Here is a 19895-nt window from a genome sequence, read left to right as displayed (position 1 = left end):
CAGAATTGGACCCTTGGGGACTTAGTGAGCATTCTCATGAATAACCACTAGCACACACATATAGAGCACAGGTTTGCAACACATAAAATTTAATAAACTTACATAAACTAAGTTTTTCTGTGCTGCACAGGGCAATATGGCAGACCACGTATCTGATGAAAAGTTAGTTACTGCACATGGCTCTAAAATAAACAATATCTTAAATAGCTACTTCACCCTCTTGTGAAAAGAGGTAGTTAAGAACATGGTTTTTAAAATGAGGTTTCCAAAAGATGCCTTAATTTGACACTCACGGAGAATATGTCTGCAATCCAAATAATTATACAGAATGAACCTAAGATTGACTCAAAGGCAAATGCCTTGTGATTTTAGGGCGGGGGGGTGAGGTAGGGGGGGAATCTGCAAATTGTTTCATTTAGAGATGGCTATATCTCTTTCCACAGAAAATCTAAAATGTTGTTTGGAAACTGAGACTTCATTAGAGCTGGCTGGACAAAAATGCAGAAAACCATTTTTTGCTTCTGTGTTCTGTGAAAATATTCCAACGAGATCCATTCTTGTGCACACATCCCATGCAAATACGATTTCAGTATTTCACTCCTGAAATTCAATGCCTATGGAAGAACACTTGTCCCATACAGAAGCACAAAAGAATTTCACTGAGCCCTGGTCTCACAGTACTTCCATACAACGATCCTATTGACTAAGTGTATGCACGTATACCACGCCCCATAATTTCCCTAAGATTTTTCAGAATTTCCATGACAAACCAATATAACACAACTGTAAAACATTTGTATCTAAAGAGCAAGAAAGTAACTACATCCATCCACAACAAAAGTAGAGACTAAAAACCTAGGAACATATTACAAACCCCTAAATATTCCCCAAAGGTGGATTTCCTTTGTTCCTAATTCTGTGCAAAGGGAAGGAGTCAGTGAATGGACAAACAGCAGCGCTGCGCTGCTCCCACCTCTGACCCCATCTCTGTGTCAGTAAACCTGCCCTGAAGCAAAAACCAGAGGCAGAGTGACCACTTGGGCCACGGGTGAACTTTCCATGGCCAGTGGTATCTGCTCACCGACTCTCAAAAGAGATGTGCCACAGACATGCCAAATTTACACGTGGGGGTTGCAGCTGTTTCAAACAATGTTAAATACAATAAACCTTCTCCTCCGAAGTTTTTGTTCCCTCTACTCACTCAGCCAGCCATGCAGCATTTACACCCAAAAGCACACAAATCTTAAGAAAACCTTGTAAAAAATATTTCCGTTTCACCCTGTTTAAAAAAATATTTAGTTTAAGGCTTATGTGTAGTAAAATAAGGACTGTATGATCCAAGAATGTAAATTCTCAGGAGAGTAGAATTTAGAACATCCTATGAAAATGAAGAATGGTACTTTGCGCTAAAATGCTCTGAAAATTTAAGAGGTAAAGTTAAGTACCACAATGACATTTAGCACATCACATTTACTGGCTTGTAAGATAAACGGTCCAATTTATGGCATTTAAAACCTTATCACATATGGTCAGAAGTTCATCTTCTGAAATTAAGTCACAGGTCATCAACAGGAAATTCATAGGAAATTATGGAGGAAATTAAAAGAACATAAATGGGCAAGAAAACTAGTTTACATAATCTGGGTTCTCCCAGCACAGCTTCCTGTGTTATGATGAACTCAGCTTTCATACTGAACTTTGCCTTTTCCAGGCCACATTAAGTAAGTATTTCTGAATTGCCTATTATACTCTTCGAGCCCCAAAATGTTGAGATCAAATTCAATACAAAGGGCCATTCTTTTTTTTTTTTTTTTTTGTCTTTAAACAATACAGCTGGGAAAGAAAATAGTAGCTGGAAAAGGTGTTTTGAGATTTCTACTCGCTTTTGGCACCTCAAGAATGGGTGTGCAAGATGCTTCATGGACACACACACCACACTGAGGACAGTGCCCAAACTCAAGAAGAGATTCTCATATTGCTTCAGTTCCAGCGTCCCAGCTAAACTGCAGCTGCATTCTCCATCACATTTAGGAAGATGACGATCAGTGTCCAGAAGTCTGTTCTACTCTAATGTTAGACATATTGTGCAAAATAAAACCCCTGGTCAATAAAGCATAAGGAAGAGAGAGGGCTACAATTCATCTAGGCTTTCTCGACAACTTTTGAAAAGAAAAAGTGCTAAACAGAAGCAGTTACTGCTCATTCGTTTCAGCTGAAAGCTAAAGCATGCAATGTACTGCCTAGCCACCAACACCTCCAGCCAATCACAGAGAAACAGAAGCTAGGAGTAACTTTACAAGACAGATACAAAATTAAAGACTTACAAGATGCCTCTGCTGTCTTTCTTCTTGCTACTTTCATTAAATAAAAATATCTAGTATCAACTAGATCATTCATTCTTCGATCAACTGCTCATTCATTCTTTTTCACAATATCCGAAATCCACGTGCAATACACAGGCCACCCCTACCCTCAAGAAAAACAGGTCCACATAAAAGTCCACAAATTAAAAGCAGTTCCTCAAATAAATAGCTCATTCTTCCTCTTTTGTCTTCTGCTTTCATACCCTACGAGATCAAATAAAACCATCGAGATCTCTTTCCACAATTTGAAATTTCTAATAAATTGTGCATTTGTAGCTATCTCCTGCAGACAGCATTTCCCACTGAAGTAACGTGAAACATTCCTATACTTTAAAAATTATAGGAATAACAACAACTACAATTTGATGAAAAACAGAAATTTCCTTGGGTTGTGAGGAGCTGGTTGACAAGGTAGAGAAGTGGTAACAGTACTGAATAACAATCATTCCACATCATTTACTGCTGGTATTGTGAACAGGCTTTCTTTTTCAGCTTGCAGGAAGGCAAGATGGAAAAAATCTTACTAACACCGTGGCGTCCAAAGGTTGATCTGAACACAGGATTTCACTTGCAAAACGAGGACTGTTCTGTTTACTCTTAAAACACCTACTTCTGCATGTTCACTCTCACCCACCGTTGCCAATCTAAGGCCTGGGTTGAGATAGGACCTTTTTTGTGACTGGCAATATTACAGTCCAGAATAAAGGAGATGGTTCTCCTACAGAACAGATTACAGTCTAAGTGTAGGGAACTGCAGAAACAGTTAATAGTGCCCAGGAAACCAAAGATTACCACTGACACAACTGGAAACACCTCCCTCACCTCCTGACTTTCAAACACAGTGTTTTTAATCTCTCTGAAGAAGGAAAAGGGAAATTTGCTATCCTTCTTATAACAAAGTCAAGTCTGTTGAAAATCAAGTTTTCTTGTTTCAGTTACCTTTTGCAGACCACTTAAAAGGTGCCAACAGATCCCAGGGCTCTGTCTAAACTACCCACTCCATCATGCTGCATGCCCAAATATGCTTCCTGTAAAGCCAGGTCTTCCTTTTCTCTTCCCCCCCCGAGTCTATTTGAGCAAGATAATTCCAGCACCTATATGTCATCCGAGAATGAGATACAAAACAGCATCAGTAGAGAAGCCAACCTGACAAAATGCTGAAAAAAAGCAAGCCAGTAGCTAAAAACAACTTTCACGCCCCTCTCAGCTACAGGCAGGCACTTGGGAGCAACAAACGCTGGTTTGGGAGAGTTTTGCAGCTTCAATATTCAAGCATTTTCACTAGGACTATTCTGGTTGCCATTGGCCTTTATACTAAAAATGATTGCAAGGACAAGTACAGAAGTGCCTGGTTTCCTGAGACTTCTAGAGAAGCTTTTAACCCTCGTTTCTGCTTCCTGTTCTCATATTTAATCTACCTAGAAAAAAAAAAGACCTGTGACTGAAAGTGTTCTGGTTAAGTTCAGGCACTCAGGTCTCAGTTTCAATGGTTGCTTCTGCTCTTTCTTTTTCTGGAGAAAATTAAACCAAATGGTTAAGCAGAATTGCATGAAGTATTCATTATATACTTCTCACATAGGGCAACCCATATTTCTAAGCTCAGATTTACACGTACTCCACCAAAACCATCAAATATCCAGTTTTGATAATTTAATAGTAGCTTTATAATTTAAAATAACACAAAGTATCATGCTTTTCAAGTAAAAACCCTCACAATTAATATTGTATTATTGTGCAATTCTTCACAAGTTCTAAATTAGCTGATGATTTTTGATCATGGCTTTATTACTGTTTGGCCTCTTCCAACCACGCTCAGGAGAAGCCAAGAGTAATTATATCGGAAAATTTTTTGCAGCACTGCTTTACTTGAATCATGACCCAGAGCTTAGGTGATAGTATGCTGATTCTGTTTTAAAGCTGTTCACAGAGGTATTCTACAATCTGCTACGGGTTATGAAGCTGAGTCATACTAAAGAAGCTCCCCAGAACACCAAAAAGAAAACCCTCAATTTTTGGAGGACTTCTACAATGCGCTTAGCAAAATACCACCTTTTTAGTCTTCATACCTGATCGTACTCATACCTCTTTGAACTGCAAACAATGCTACCAAGATGGTAGTTTACTCCAGGATAAACTCTCCTGCATATAAATGAAGGCCTATTGTTGCTCACAACTGAGCAGGTCACTAGGTTAAACCAAGGTGATGCGCAAAATCCTCACATTTCAGCCTCCTCCAACAAGCAATGCATTTTGCAAAGACATGGCTGCTATTCAATTCCAAAATGGCAAGACATTCAACACCCTTCAGGTTTATCAAATGTTGCCAACAAAGACAGAGTATAACTTCTACACCTGTGAAAGCCTGAGAGCCATTTGTGAAGAATCAGCACTGTGTTTGTTCCGAACCCTTGTCTGTTCTTGAAAGAGGAGCTTCTTGCACCTTCAGTAGGCTATCGCGGTGTCTCACATGCATGTAACAAATTACTTCCATCACAGGACTACTGGAAAACACACCTAGAAACGTATTCAGATTCAACCTGACACCTCTGTGCAAACGCCAATGAGATGACACCCTTTGGTGACCTGATCCTGGAGCACCTCTGTGCACCCCGACCTGGCCTAAGGTCCAAGCAAACCAGTAGAAAGAACACGGGGACTTTGAATGCAAGCAGCGACAGAGGCTGGGTAGGAAAAACAACCTGAAACTTGGCCCTGCAGGGATGAGTGCTTTGAACTGAGACAGAAACATGAACAGGTCTAGGGAAGACAGAAACAGAAATCTCTGTGTGTGTGCACCTTTCTTATATTCATTCCTCTTTGATTTTACTTCTAATGCCAGAACAAGAAAGCTACTCTGGATCCTCTTGCTCATAGGTCACAGCAGCCAGGAAGAACAACAGGTACTTGAACGCAGTTTGGTCAGCTGAACGCACAAGTAGTGCATAAGACACTGCAGCTTAGTCTAAAAGTGAAGTCATGGATATGCAGAAAATATTTTGGTATCTGGTGGGAAAGGACCAGGCGTGGTGACAGTGGCATAACACACAGGCATGGGCACAGCACTGTATGTGAGTTGAAAACCAGGGTTCTACAGTAGGAGGAGAGAGGAGATTGTCTGCTGTATTCTTTCAGGCAAGAAACCAGGGGAGGGGGGGAAACAAAGTGAGCTAGAAACTGTGCAAAAATGACTGGTCCATGAACTTGGACCAAGTTTGTGGTCTGAAGACACAGCATACTTAGACTCTCTCCCCAGACCAGGATGCATTGAAAGTTCCTATTTCTCTGCCAAGGTAAGTGGCCAAAAGGGACTGGAAGGCATAGTGAGAGCAGGAGCAACTTCCCAATCAATAAAGCAAGCATAGCCCCTGAAGTGACTGAACGGAATGACCCACTTGGGGATCACCAGGTCAGCCCAGACTGAAAAAAAAGAGACAGAGCAGGAGTCAAGAGGCAAAACTAGCCCTGCTAGCCATTGACACCTACACACTCTCAGTTTGCACCGTCCCATTAATGGGTCTGGTCTAGGGCAGCCTAAATCTACTCAGAATTCAGGGAGGCAAAGAGATCACATTACTGTTAAGCAGATGAATTGGAAGGTGTTTCTTAATACCACACTAAGAGAAAAAGAAGGTGATGCAATACTGATTATTTCATTAAGTATTTATTACAATACAGCTACTTTCAAGATAGAACACATTCTTTTAGATAACTGAATTATAGGAGAGGAAAACTGAACGAGCTTCAAGGCTCTGTGTGTATCTTATTTCCCAGTTACATTAAACTGAGCTCTTCAAATCACGCATGGTTATCTCCAAATATTAATTTTTATTAGAGCTACAGATTCAAGCTTAAAAAAAAAAAAAAAAAATGCTCAGGACTCTCAGATTTGCTCAAATGACTCTCAAGATCCTCCTTTACTGTTCAAGGAGGCTGAAGAGGCAGTCCTAGGCCTTCCATCAAACATCCTTGAAACAGAGAAGGAGGGTATCTTTTCCTCCTACAAATTTTAATTTGCACATGGATACCATCAGTTGGATAGCAGTGTTACATACTTCTCTTCTTTCCTGTCTGCTTCAACTTGGTAATCAAATTCCAGTAACAGTAGGGCAACACCAAGGCTGAATTTTACCCTTCAACTTAGGAGCACTGAAACATCTGCGAGGCAATTTTATAGCAAAGAGCAATAAAGTAACTGCAAACTTTTCAGAAGGTAACCTTCAAATCAGCCTGCGCCAGAATTAGTTTTTACCTCTGTAGAAAGCTCTTCAGACATTCCTTCATGCTGCCTGTGCTAGGCTGTTACCCTACACCACCCCTACTCAAACTGACACACTACCTCCAAACCCAAGATCTTCAACTAAAGTAGCACAAGGAAGACTGCAGAAAAAACTACGTCTTTCCAGCGCTCCACTCAGTTCTGGTAACATTTAATGGCTGGGTCAACCACAGGATGCAGTTCCTCTCTCCGCTAAAACAAAATCCAGGATTTGCCTTTGTTATTTAGGAGGGAAAAAAGAAAAAAAGACTCCTCCAACATTTCAAAAGCTATACATACTACCCTGTGTGACTGTTTGGGGCCCTAAGTTTCAGTAAGTTTTATCCTGCTTGGCAGTTTCATATGATTTCCTTCTTTTCCCTTCAATTAAGCAGCAATCTATCAAAAACTTCAAGTACATTTCCTCTTTTTCAGTAATGCATGAATTTTATTGGATTCGAACTTTTCAACATCTCTTTTCAGGCAAGGTCAAAGTGCTACATTGTTGTAGTTTTCTTTTTCAGTGTTTTTTCTCCAAGTCAGTCCTCCACTGGGAAATTAATATTCCGCATGAACAATGAACCCCTTGCGTGGCCTTTGAACCTAGTGGTTGCTAGGAGGCCTAAAGAAACCCTGGAGTACAGCCGATTTAATAGCATGTATCAAGAGATTATTCAGCAATAAAAATGTGTGATTTTCTAAATTCCTTGCCTTTTTCCCCCCTTACTTCCACCTCCCTTCATATGTCAACCTTTACATTTCAGAGGAATTGCATCTGCATCAATTTTCTATAATTATGGGCAGCTTGTTCCCCAAGTCTTGAAAATGTGACTGCCAGCCACCAATGCTGCTTCTAATCAAGCAAATATCAAACTAGTCCTTACTCAGTTGTACTGACAAAGATGCTTAAAATGGGGTGTGCTCCACCACTCTGGCATGAGGTTTGCACTTCCATTATAAAAACAGTTCTGCTTAGAGACTGTATTTTCCCCAAATAAAACACCACGGCATTGACTGCAACACCATTACTCAGTGTTTCTCTGTGTTGAAAGAAATATATATATGAATCTCCACGCCTCATTCAAGCATACATAAATATTAATGTTTTCAAGCTTTTTAGCATCTTACTGACTGACTGCTTTTTCATATTTTCCTAAGCAGAGTAATTGAGGCAAAACCCCGAGGTTTCTTTCCCACCCTCCACTCCCATCCCAGACAATGCGGCATTTAATTAAAAGCGAACCACAACAATGCTAATGCTGATGAGGTTAAATGGTTGGATAAACAGAATGCAGCCGTCTGAAAAGCCCATGTGTTTCGAGACACTTTCTCCCCTACAACATTCTGGGTGACAAAGAATGCATTTGTATTCCTGATCCCCACAACTTCTACGCCGGAGGACTTCCTATAGATTTCCTGTAAGGAAGAGAGTTTCTTTCAAATACTGAGAAGTGTTTAGATACAGTAGCCACTCCTCCCAAAACTAATATTTGGAAAGGCAGTGGACAACAATCCTTTAAAAATAATGTGGAAAGACAGAACAATTGGATTTCCAGCAAAAAGCCTCCTAAGTTGTTGTTGGGGTTTTTTAAAAACCAAACAAACAAAACTCAAACAAAAAACATTTGCTGAGTTTAATTTTCAAAGTATTCTCCCTCCAACAACTTTAGCAAATCACTCAAACTAAACATGACGTTTGTCCTTCTTCAGTTGTTACAATTGAAATCAATGCACTGTATATCTGTAAACATGTCATTCTGGAGGTCTGGAGATTACTTTAAACAAACAAAAAAAAAATAGCAGATTACAAATCTATGCTCCCCACCAAGGACACAGGTAACTGCCAAAAAATGCACGGTGACACATCTGATTCTGCAGATCGCTGGTGTTTGACTGTCTGGTTGGATTGTACCAATCTTGCCAAGATAAAGCTTTTACAGAGCCAGACTGCTTCCCTAAAGAATTAAAAACAAGCAAAAACCCACACCACTTGGCACAAAATGCTCACGTGAGCTCCTTCTCTTTTAAATACAGGCTTCCATGCCGAAAGAAAGGCCTTAAAGTACCGACTTCAACCGAACTGACAGAGTATCTTACAGTGGGAATATTAGGACATTCACAAAGAACAACAAAAATCTTTGCAGTATGGACAGCTTTGGCTTTCCAGCCGCTTTCAGGTCCTGCAGCGCCAACGAAACAAAACAACCCCTCCACCACCACCAACATTCTCCTGCTCTTCAGCTGTTCAAGCACAAATTATCCTTGTCATTTCCTCTCAATATGTGGCTACCCAGAAAAGGGAAAAATCAGAGCAGCTATTGCCAAAATAGCACAATATTCTTACACAGGCATGTTTTCCAATAAAATGCATATTATTTCCCTTGTGTTCGGGTGTTAAAGAAAGAACAGTCACGAGACATTTTTAAAACATGAGAAACCAATCCTGACTAAAGAGATATGTTTATTAGGGCCAGAGATAGGCAAGTAAGCATATAACTGACAACCACAATCTTTGGCTCAGCCTTTGCAGCAGAAATGGGGGGGGACAAGGCACAGGGCTGGAAACGTTTTCAGTAATGCATAATAAATACCTTCATTTTCTCTCTCTCCCTCTTTTTCTCCTTTAAAGGAATCTGCCTACTCAACCTAAATTGAGCCTCTGAGGGAACTGGAATTTGCCATCATAATAATGAAATATTATGTCCGATCATCACAATAAGCAGGCAGCAGAACAACAAAGGAGGTTTCCAGGATTTTGTGCCCCTGGCCCTTTCCCCATCAGCATTTTCCCAAGTCTTCTTTCGGGTGTTTATGAAACGTCTGAATTCCAAGGCCATTAAGATGCATTTCAGGATGGAGCAGCTTCCATTAACAGCACTGAGGCTTTCCGAAATCGCACCAGCACTCCACCGGAGGCCAAGCCTCTCCCCAGTGCCTGCCTTTCCTTGCGCTGTTTTTTGTTTTGTTTGCGCTCTCTCCCATGCACAAACACGTTGGTGCAGTGTCCATTATTTCCCTACGGCCACCCTTGAAAGCAATCGACAAACGAGTATGGATGCACGTGTGGGTTTCCCCCACATACACAGGTCTGGTCCACCTCTACACCTCAAATAACAAATGCAAATGTCTTTACAGTCATTTTCACCAAAGCGTGCTTTGCCATTGCAGAAACATGCAGCTGAAACCCGGAGAGCCCGTAACAAGGCGAGAGCATTTGCAATCACAGGTGATCCTGTTACTTTCCAAAATGGAAAAAACACGAACGCCTGATGAATTAACTAAACCGCATTTATAGGGTAATGTGTAGGGCAGCAGTAAATATTCAGCACATGCTCTTACGCACAAAAGGAGCAAAGGGCTCCATGCTCTGCGCACCCAGTCATTTTTGTCTGCCCTTCCAAGACACAGAGACGCAACCGTTTCTCTCGTACATTTATTTCACTCGACTAATAGATTTTAAACACCATATTGCGAGGGCCCCACTGTGGATCTTGCAGAGGTACAAAATGGTGGATGTATTCTATTTTTTTTTTTTTTTTTTGCATTATTCATAACAACTTAGGCTCCCGGTCGCAGGCTCCCCTCCGTACCCACCAACGCAGCCTTCCCGGTCAGACACACATCCCGCATCAGCCTCGCAATAAAGCTCCCTCGCACACACAAATTATGTTACAAACCTGATGTCATGTAGCCCCGTGATGCCTGGGAAATAAAAGCTGGTGGGAAGTGTTTGTGCAGCCGGTAGTCCTTCTCGCTGCGGGACCTCATGCGGTCTGAGGCCCGGTCGGAGAAGTCGGAGCTAGGCCATGCCCGCCGCAAGGTCGTACTCCGCGTCTTCTTCATCCTGAGGATGCCCGAGCCTAATCCTCCCGCCGCAGCATGGGTCAGGCCTTGTGGCTCGCCGGACGCGCGCTGCCCGGCATCAGCCCAGCGCGGCTACCGCCGGGGCGCAACCTGCGCGCATCTCGCCGCTACCTCTTCTAGGGCGCCAGCCGCAGGTCCCTTCCTTTTTTTTTTTTTTTCCCCTCGAATGATCCAATTTTACACACGTCCCACAATGCATTACACTTCATTTGCAATCGGTCCGGCTTACAGCTCCCAGATTCGCGTGGAGGAAAGGCACGTTATGTGGCTTCTCAGGCAAAAAAGCGGGGGGGGGCTGGAAACGAGAGATGTGCAGCGTGGGAGCTCGGGGGTCCCGAACAATGGCCCGATTCAGCCCGGCCGTGCTTAGCCAACTGTGAGCCGCGAAACAAAAGGCCCAAACAAACGAGGAAAACCCCGCGGCCGCCGGCTGCGACCCCGACCGCGGCGCGCCCGGCGCTGGGGAGGCGGCGGCAGCTCCCGGCCCGGCAGGAGGAGCAGCGGGAGGAGGAGGAGGAAAAGGAGGAGGAGAGGAGCAGGAGGGAGGGCCCGCAGGCGCCTCTCCTAGCCGCGGGACGGGCGGAAGCAGCCGCGACCCCCCCGCCGCCGCCGTCGCCCGCCTCAGGCCCGCGGCACCCGGGCGCCCGGCAGCGGCCCGCGACCCCCGGCAGCGTCGCGCCTCACCATGGCCGACCCCGACCCCCGCCCGCCTGTCCCCGGGGTTGGACCGCCGCCGGCTCCGCGCTAGGGGCGGCCGGCGCGGGGGGAGAGGCCACCGGGTAAACGACTGGCCGCACCGCCCGCCTGGACGGCCTGCCCCCTGCCCTCCCTCCGCTCCGCCACGCCGCAAACAGCTGGTGCTGGAGCGCTGGGCGCCGCGGCGCCGCCCGGGCTCATGCTAGTCCCGGCGCGGCCTGCGGGTCCCGCCGGGCTCCGCGCTCCCCCGTGCGGCGCCGGCCGGGGCTCAAGCCAGCTCGCAGGCACCCCCGTACAAAGCCCCGTGCACCACGGGGGGCCCGGCCCCCTCCCGCCCGCTCCCGCCCGCTCCCGCCCCGCCTCCTTTCCGTCCGTCTTTCCTTCCTTCCTGGCAGCGGCTCAGGCGGGGCAGCGCCGGGGCCGGGGGGAGGCGGGCGCCGAGCGCGGTGGCAGCGCCGGGCACCCCGCACCGCCGGGCTCCGGGCGCCGCCCGCGGCAGCCAATGGGGAGGGGGCGGCGGCGCGCCGCCCCGAGCGGCGGGAAGGAGCGGAAGGGCAGGGCGGCCATGGCGGGCAGGCCCGCCGGGCCTCGCCTGCCGGCCCCTTCGGGCCACCGCGCCCGTCCGGACCAACCTCGGGGCGAACGGATACAGCAGAGGGAAGGCGGCCGGGAGAGACTTGTATCCCCGGGGCACTCCTGCGTGGAGCCGGCGGGGTTCACCCACGCGTCCTCCCTCAGCGGCGCTGCCTTTCCCGCTCGGCACCTGAGGAGCCGCCGCTTCCCGGCTCTCCCCAGGAGGGCCCGGTCACTCACACCACCCCGTTAAAAAACCATAGCGCCCCGCACGGATGTGCAGGACACCCGGCCTACCCCCCGGTGGGAAGAAGGTCGCCCACCCTCTCACCCCAGCGGCGCGCACGTCTGCGCCCAGGGCACCATCTTGACCCGGGCCAGGCCGCCAGGGAAGCAGGGTTTTATGGACTCTGGTTAACCAAAACTGCGCGAAGGGACTTGGTTCCTCCTCTGCAAGCCAGCTTTGAGCACACTTGATGTCAGGTGGTGCCAGCGTTACCAGTGGAAACTGCAATGCAGGGATTTGAAAATGTTGCCAATAAACTACTTACATTTACATTTTTATAGTTATTTCACCTTTCTTACAGTGGGTTGTGTCACATTTCTAAGAGTATGGAAAACCAGAGCACTGTCATTTTGTCAGTAATTGAAAATTTTTTATAGTAGTGAACTAGTAAAAGGACGACTGTCGGTGAATGAACTGAACATCAAAGCCAGTAGACCTTGAGGCACTATCCCTTTGCTGCCTTGCTGCACAGCTCTGGTTTAATAACTCCCGCACCCACCTCAGCTCACCTGGCCATACTATGTGGGCAGAATACACGCCAAAGAACCATTCAGGGTTTTGTATGCAGCCACCCCTTTCACATGAGTAGGAATTACATGAATGAAACCCAGCAAGAACACTAAATACTGTGAGGTCCTTTCTCACTCAGCTCCTTCCAACAGTGTGGAAAGCCATGGGGAATGACGTGTTTCCATTGATACTTTGTATACTGGTAGCAACAGGAAAAAGTAAGATGAGCAAAAAAAAATGGCCTAGAGCTCCACTAACAAAAATATATTTTCCATCATGCAACTTACTGACCTAGCAATTTACTCATCAACCTATGCAAGCTTATAATAAAGCACGTTTTCACCCTCAGACCAGAAAAACCGTAAGGAGAACTTATAGAATCATTCAACTTACCAAAGGCAGAGGTTAGGATAGGTTGGTTAGCACTACCTAGCTAAGCCAAACCTAAAAAACCTGTCTATCTTTCCAGATGTAAAAGCAAATTAAATTCTAGCCAGGAGTGTAAACTCCTATTCCACTGCCTGAAAGTTTCAACAAACGATGGCTGTGCATTTCCAGCTGTCAAGAAGTGGTTGAAAATAGCTGGCCAGCTAACTTCAACCTATAGCTGAACTAACCCCAACCTCTCCTAGTCTAGACACAGCCCTAGATATCAATCTGTTCCATGAAAAAAGACATGAGACAAGAGACAAATAGGAATAAGCAATGAGGAGGAAAAATGAGGTCAAGAAGCAGAAAGACAGAACAAAGTGCGGGGGGGCAGGAACAAATAAGACCACAGTGATCCTTACACTGGCTTTCTGCATAATTATTCCCAACTAAAAATATCTGAGTCTAGTTTCAGAGCCATTCTAACAAGTATCAAATCAAAAACCTGGGAATAGCTCTGCAACTGTCGGATAAAGCACACATATCCTGATTCTTTTCAAGCAATTTGCTGTGCACTAATGAACCGGTGACAGCGCACAGAAGGCTTTCAAGTAGTTTTAATTGATTTAATTTGTACACTTGCACAAATTGTCACGAGAGTAATACAGTACAAATGATTAATACATTGTATCTTCTACTTATCAATTGTAGGAATCAAGACTGGTTCATAATTTTGGGCACAGATAACAGGATGCACTTCCATTGTGTGAGAATTTTAAGTGACTAGTAATTTGCTCCGACAAGTATGAAAAGTTATTTTCATATTAAAATGGGGGGAGGAGAGAAAGAGGAATAAGCAATCCATCTAGCAAGGTCAACTTTACCTCCCCAAATGTGGGGAGATTCGTTTAAAAGCAGTTTTGGGGGCCTCCTCTCAGTACTGAAATGTTATTCCTGTGGGCAGCTGAAACTTGTTTGCAGTCTTCTCACAATTATCTTGTTCGGTTTCAGCTTAAAATTTCCCGACATGGTATCTGAAAGAGTTCTTCTCTTTGAAGAGAGGAATTCAGAGCAAGTTTCCTCCTGCTCTTGCATTGTTTGAAGTCAAGTGTTGTTACTGGGATGAATCAAATATATAATTAAAGACCAAGTTTAAGTTTTGGCTGTTTTCTTTGGAAAAAGAGCTAGAACTGTGTAATTGATTTTTTGCTTCGGTGGCCAAACTGAAATAAAGTAATTTTCTTCATATAAACTGAAAGCTAAAATTTGAGGGCTTTTAAAAAAAACAACAACATTTTATGCTTAGACATTTCAAATTACTTTTTTTTTTTTAAATAGAAGAAAGTAAATGTCTGGACTCATATGGCTATGTTAGAGCCGGGTAGGGAAAGAAGAGTTCCCAGCTATAAATGCCTGTCCTGCTTGGCAAACAATAGTACAGTACCCTTACGAGCACAGTTCAAAATAAATAAAAATATGCTCTTTAATCTGACAGTTCCAACAGGTGCGGGAGGACTAATGTTCTTTGGCTGAAACCACCGGGAAATTCCACTTTAATTTACAAATATTTTTGCCTACCTGTTAGACGCTGGTAAAGTTTTGCCCAGTTGTAAAAGGAAGTATGGAAATAGTCTGCTGGAGCTTGCTCAGCATATGGAAAACTACTTCTTCCAAGCAGGAATTGAACTGATGGGAATCTGATCGTTTGCTATTGATGATGAAGAGGAAAAGGAGACAGTTTCAAAGCTTTTTCTTTCCTTTTTTTTTTTTTTTTTAATTCACCCCCAGCTTTTTCTTTTTTTTTTTTTTGTTATTAAGGGAAAGCATTGATTCAGAAGCTTTTTGTTGAGAATCAGATGAAACATGTATTTTTATCATTTAGTATTTAAAGTCCAACAGGTAGTATCTCCTTCTTGATTTACTAGAGGGAGAGATGAGGCTTGGATGAATAGACCATAGAGATCTTGGGGAAAAAAAGTCTGAACTAAACCAAAAATAGGCATCCTGCCCCCCTCTTAACCTAACAATTCCTTATCGGGAACTGGCAACGTAATAGTAGCCATTTCAAAGGCACTGATTTAACATTATGAATTTCAAAAAAGAGGCTTAGGCACACAGAAGACATTACAAAGGATTCTTATGAGTTCAAACTTTCAATCACAACCCTGCTTCAGTCCAAATTCACAGGGAACCTGAAGGCTTTTGGAGAAGCAATTCAAAATAGTAGTTTTTGAAAACCTTCTGTGTTATCTTTTAAAAAGTGAGAAAACGAATATTACTAACAATATCTATTGCATTCCATCTTCATAAACACTCACTAATTAGTTGCTAAACAGGTCTGTTCTCATTTTATAGATGGAAAATGGCAAAAAGAAAAGGACATCACCAGCCCAGAAGAGTGCAAGAAATCAGTGGCAAACATCCTCTTAAAACTGAAGGGTCACAGCTCCCATTTCACAGGCTTATTTTTCCTCAATTGAAAAATAATTATGTAGCAGAGGACAATATGGTGAGCCGTATATATGTAATACATATATTTCTCCGCATGTGTGTGTGCATGCGTGCTTGTACATGTGTGTGTATATGGTGATTGCTCTCGTCTAGTGTGGTATTTCAAGTTTCAGTTCAAGTTCAGGCTACCTCTGTTTTCCTGCCCGTGACAAATAAGTTCCCAGAGGGGAGAGCAGCAGGCTTCAGCAGCAGGGTGGGCTGTGTTACCGCCTCAGCTTGCGGACTGACTGCATGAGGTTTTCAAATGAAACAAGCATGCAAGCAGAACGTTAAAATAAAAATGGCAAAATAACCGGACGCGCAAGGAGGAAAGCAATCCCCCTCTTCGCTAAGACAAACTACATCTCTAAAATCATTATCTCTCAAACTACGCGTTCAAAGCCTGCATTTTCCCTTACCCTGTCACCACCTTACCTTTTGCACATAGCCAACTGGCTGCCTCGCAGCGAGGACATTATTACTGAAGCTGAGCTGGTGTCTAACAAGCACCAACACCACCAGAAGAACCGATGCTGTCAAGATGCTGAGTGCTCGGCACAAAGCCTTGTGGCTGCACTCATTGCAGTTCTACAATAAGGGTCCTTTCCCAGCCCACAGCTTCAGAAACAAAGACTATAAATAGTGTTGGTATTACTGGGACACAGGGGAGGCTCTGCCCTAATGAAGGCCACAGTCACAAGCAGCCAGGTAAAACAGGGAGCAGAGAGCCATTTTGTGGCCTATGAAAACAGAACCATCAAATGCTGTAACTTTTTAAAAGGTGGAGATAGGATGCTGCAAGATGCTGGGAAGGAAATGCAGGGCCTATGAAAGTGGGAGAGGGAGAGCAGAAAGGAATAAATAGAAAATAAAGAGGGGAAAAAAGCCTGTAGTACATGCAGTTGAAACGCAGTAAAGCAGAGGAGGAGGAAGGAAAGTTGAGCATGAGAAAAGGTGGAAAAAATGTAATTAAGAACTTGGGGAAAACACCAAACTCAGGTGCAATGTCACAGGCCTTGGCAATATATGATTTTATTAGATCTACAGCTCTGCATAATAGCCTTCCTGAGAAAATACATTACCTGCACTTCTAATATTAATAAATCCACAAAAGGAGAAAATTGTCCACTGCATAAACTCACCATTTTCATGCGTAGATTCTTGTGTCACTGTATTAATGTATGTGCAGAAGTCAGACTCTAAAAAATATGGTTTTGTGCAATCCCTTACACACACACAGAGAATCACACAGAATGGTAGGGGTTGGAAGGGACCCTGGAGATCATCTAGTCCAACTCCCCTGCCAAAGCAGGTTTACCTACAGCAGGTTGCACAGGAGCACGTCCAGGCGGGTTTTGAATATCTCCAGAGAAAGGAGACTCCACAGCCTCCCTGGGCAGCCTGTTCCAGTGCTCTGCCACCCTCAGAGTAAAGAAGTTTTTCCTTGTGTTCAGGTGGAACTTCCTGTCCTCCAGTTTGTGCCTGTTGCCCCTTGTCCTATCATTGGGTGCCGCTGAAAAGAGCCTGGCCCTGTCCTCTTGACACCCACCCTTTAGATATTTATAAGTATTGATTAGGTCCCCTCTCAGTCTTCTCCAGGCTAAACAGCCTCAGGTTTCTCAGCCTTTCCTCATAAGAGAGATGCTCCAGTCCCCTGATCACCTTCATGACCCTCCGCTGGACTCTCTCCAGTAGTTCCCTGTCTTTCTGGAACTCGGGGCCCCAGAACTGGACACCGTGCTCTAGATGTGGCCTACTGGCTAAGGAGGTCTGGCAACAGGGTGCAACTGTCCTTAGCTGTAGGAAGCACTAGTTTTCCCTTCCAGGGAATCAGATAAACTGGCAAGAAGCAGCCAGAAAACTCATGATGCAGCACATCATCTTTTGCAGCAGCCCTTAGACTTCTGACACTAACACTATTAATTTGTCACCTCTCACCAGTACTTGTTGTTAGTCAAATATGCAAGAGAAGCCAAGTACTTGTAATCTATGCTTGTGGTCCAGGTCACAAAATAAGGCAGCCTCCCTTGATGGATTTATTAGCAAGGGAAAAGTTTGGTTTGATTAGATAACCCTTTCTCCTTGGAGAGAGCATTTGTGAAACTCCACCAAAAAGGGAAAGAAAAAATCACAAGGGCAAAGGTGTAAGTGAGAAAACTTCCAAATATAAAACCTCAAAAATGTTTCAGAGCTTATCACAAGCAAGTCTTCAGTCTAACTCTAGAACACTATCAGGTTATGTTGTACTATGGTAGTAATCCTGGCTTAATTACAGCACCTCTTAGACCAGTTTCGGATCATATTTCTCTCACTGTTACGCTTTGGGAATGTGTGATGACAGGAATGCAGTACTGCTGCTGCACACATGCCGTAGCTCACCAATTCATTTTTCTGTGTGCTGGCTTATGCACTGTGGTATTTATTTTAACTTCTATGACTTTTAAGAAAAACCTGCCTCCGTTATAAGAAGAAAAGCTCCCCTGTTTTGTTTCATGCCAGACCTTCTGATTGCATATGTGCTTCCTCTGCACAGAAGACAATTGATGCAGAAGGGTTTTAAATCTGTGTACCTAAGACTACCTAAAAACATATCAGCATACCAAAAGGAACGCAAGCTGTAGGATACAGCCTGAGCTTTGGCCCATGCTTTTCCTCTCCTATTATCACTGACTCAAAGCAAGTTAGTTAAAATGGATGGAAGCTGGGCTTGTAACTCCTTGGTGTACAAAACTAACTAGAGAGGGAGGCAGCCGTGAATCGTGCACAGATTTTCACACAGTCAAGCATTTATTAGACCTATCACACATAACAGAATTCAAAAAGTTGGAGAAGTGGAGTTACAGCAACTCAATTAATTCACTGGCTGCTCTTCCAAAGGATATAGTAGTAAAAGATGTGCCAAAAATGTTGGCCTCAACTTTCTTGTTTTCCATTGGTGTCACATATCATTAGTACCCTGGTATTTACGTACCATACTGATATATGGGGGCCAGCTGTACTGTAAGTTAGAAAGACAGCCTATCCTTCTGCTTTGGGAGTTGAAAAAATAGAGAGTGAGAATTAAGTAGCCAATGTAGATCCCACCAGCAGTAAAAGCCATCACAGATTATGTTTTTAAAGACTAATTCACACATCTCTGTCTCTTCCCATTCCTCTATAGAGCCAATGTTTCTGCTTTATGCTCATGTAACATCTCACGAGATTGCAAAGACAGCACCAAGCACGAGCAGGCCTTGGGCTCTGGTGAAGCTCCTGGATGCTACAGCAACACAAACAACAAGCAGATTCTGCATGTCAGGTGGGTACCCTTAAAGGAAAAATCCATTGAGAAAGAAAAGAAAGCCCTTGGCTATAGCAAGTGGGCACTGTTTTGCATGTCGCATGGCTATTATTTATCAGAATATTAGTTTTAAACTCCAAATTGTTGTCTAGAAGAATTAGTTACCATACACAAAACTGAACAAAGCACTGCAGACCTGTTTGCAAATGAGACAATAAACGTATTTGATGGCCAGTCCTAAAAACCGAAGCAGCATACCAAGGGAACTAAATCCCAGCAGCTGCTATAACGCCACAGAGCAGTTGCTGAACAACCCAGTACTAAGCTCCCTCTCAAAATTCTTGCTTATACAGCTGTGCAATATAGCGAGTATATTTTATAGATGTATATATATAGCATGCATAACAGGCAGAAAATCTTAAAAAACCTTAGAAAAGTTGGGAGGCCTGAAAATAGGCTACTCCACCCTTTGTAAACAACCTCTTGTCATGAATTTTGTTCCATATGTGCATGAAGCTCTGCCTATATTAAAGAGGCTTTCAAAACAGTGGTTTAGCAGTGAAGATGTATGGTTCCCACCCATCAATTTGAAGAGAATGCAAGCAAGAGACAAAGCCAAGAGTAAAAAAGCACTGATTCATCACCTCACAGAAAAGTAATTCAATTACTTCTTGGATATTTTATTATAGTCTTAGATTCAGAGGCTGTCTCATTGGCATATACTAGTATTTGGGCAGGAAAAAACTGCCCAAAGGAGAGGAGTCATAAACAGAGACAGGAACTAGGTGACTCAACACATGCCTGACCCAAAGGCTTCTGGAAAATCACTGCAAAACTATCAGCCTGCATGTTCTCTGGACCAGACTGCAGTGTTGCAGAGTCAGTTTGTTCCCATGAAGGTGGTACTCTTTAGTCATTGGTTTTCAGTGGGACCCTGGAGTTTCTCAGTTCTCTTCCGACACAGTAGCGCCCTTCAGAAGGAAGACTTCACTCCTGGGACAGTTACTCTGCCTACTCTTGGTCACCACATCTTATTGCCACCCTCTGCTTGGCTTTTGAAGCTCTGACGTTACCCACCTGTGTGCACCCAGAGACAATTTCCCATTGCCCTGTTCAGATGAAGGTTTATGCAGGCACTGCTTGCACTTGCCTCTCTGTAGAAGCTGTTCTGAGCATTTCTCCTGAGTGTAGAGATTTTTGTATTCTAGT

The 19895-nt window shown here is 44.0% G+C and overlaps 1 protein-coding gene across 2 annotated transcripts in view; it reads right to left on the bottom strand.

The window, feature by feature from the left end:
* STOX2 (storkhead box 2) overlaps window positions 1–19895 on the bottom strand; it is a 144273-nt gene that overhangs the window by 58572 nt on the left and 65806 nt on the right. The window contains exon 1 of one of the 2 annotated variants that reach the window (XM_086464473.1): window positions 10296–10461. The exons of the other annotated variant lie outside the window; for it this stretch is intronic. Coding sequence (XP_086320599.1) covers window positions 10296–10461 — 166 coding nt within the window. Of the gene's footprint in view, window positions 1–10295; window positions 10462–19895 lie in introns of those variants that run through there. 2 annotated transcript variants of the gene reach the window in all.

This window comes from Leptosomus discolor, chromosome 4 (assembly GCF_034619465.1).
Source record: "Leptosomus discolor isolate bLepDis1 chromosome 4, bLepDis1.hap2, whole genome shotgun sequence".
In the NCBI taxonomy this organism is placed as follows: domain Eukaryota; kingdom Metazoa; phylum Chordata; class Aves; order Leptosomiformes; family Leptosomidae; genus Leptosomus; species Leptosomus discolor.
Note: the sequence above shows the minus strand (reverse complement) of the source record. Positions and strands in the feature narration are given on the sequence as shown.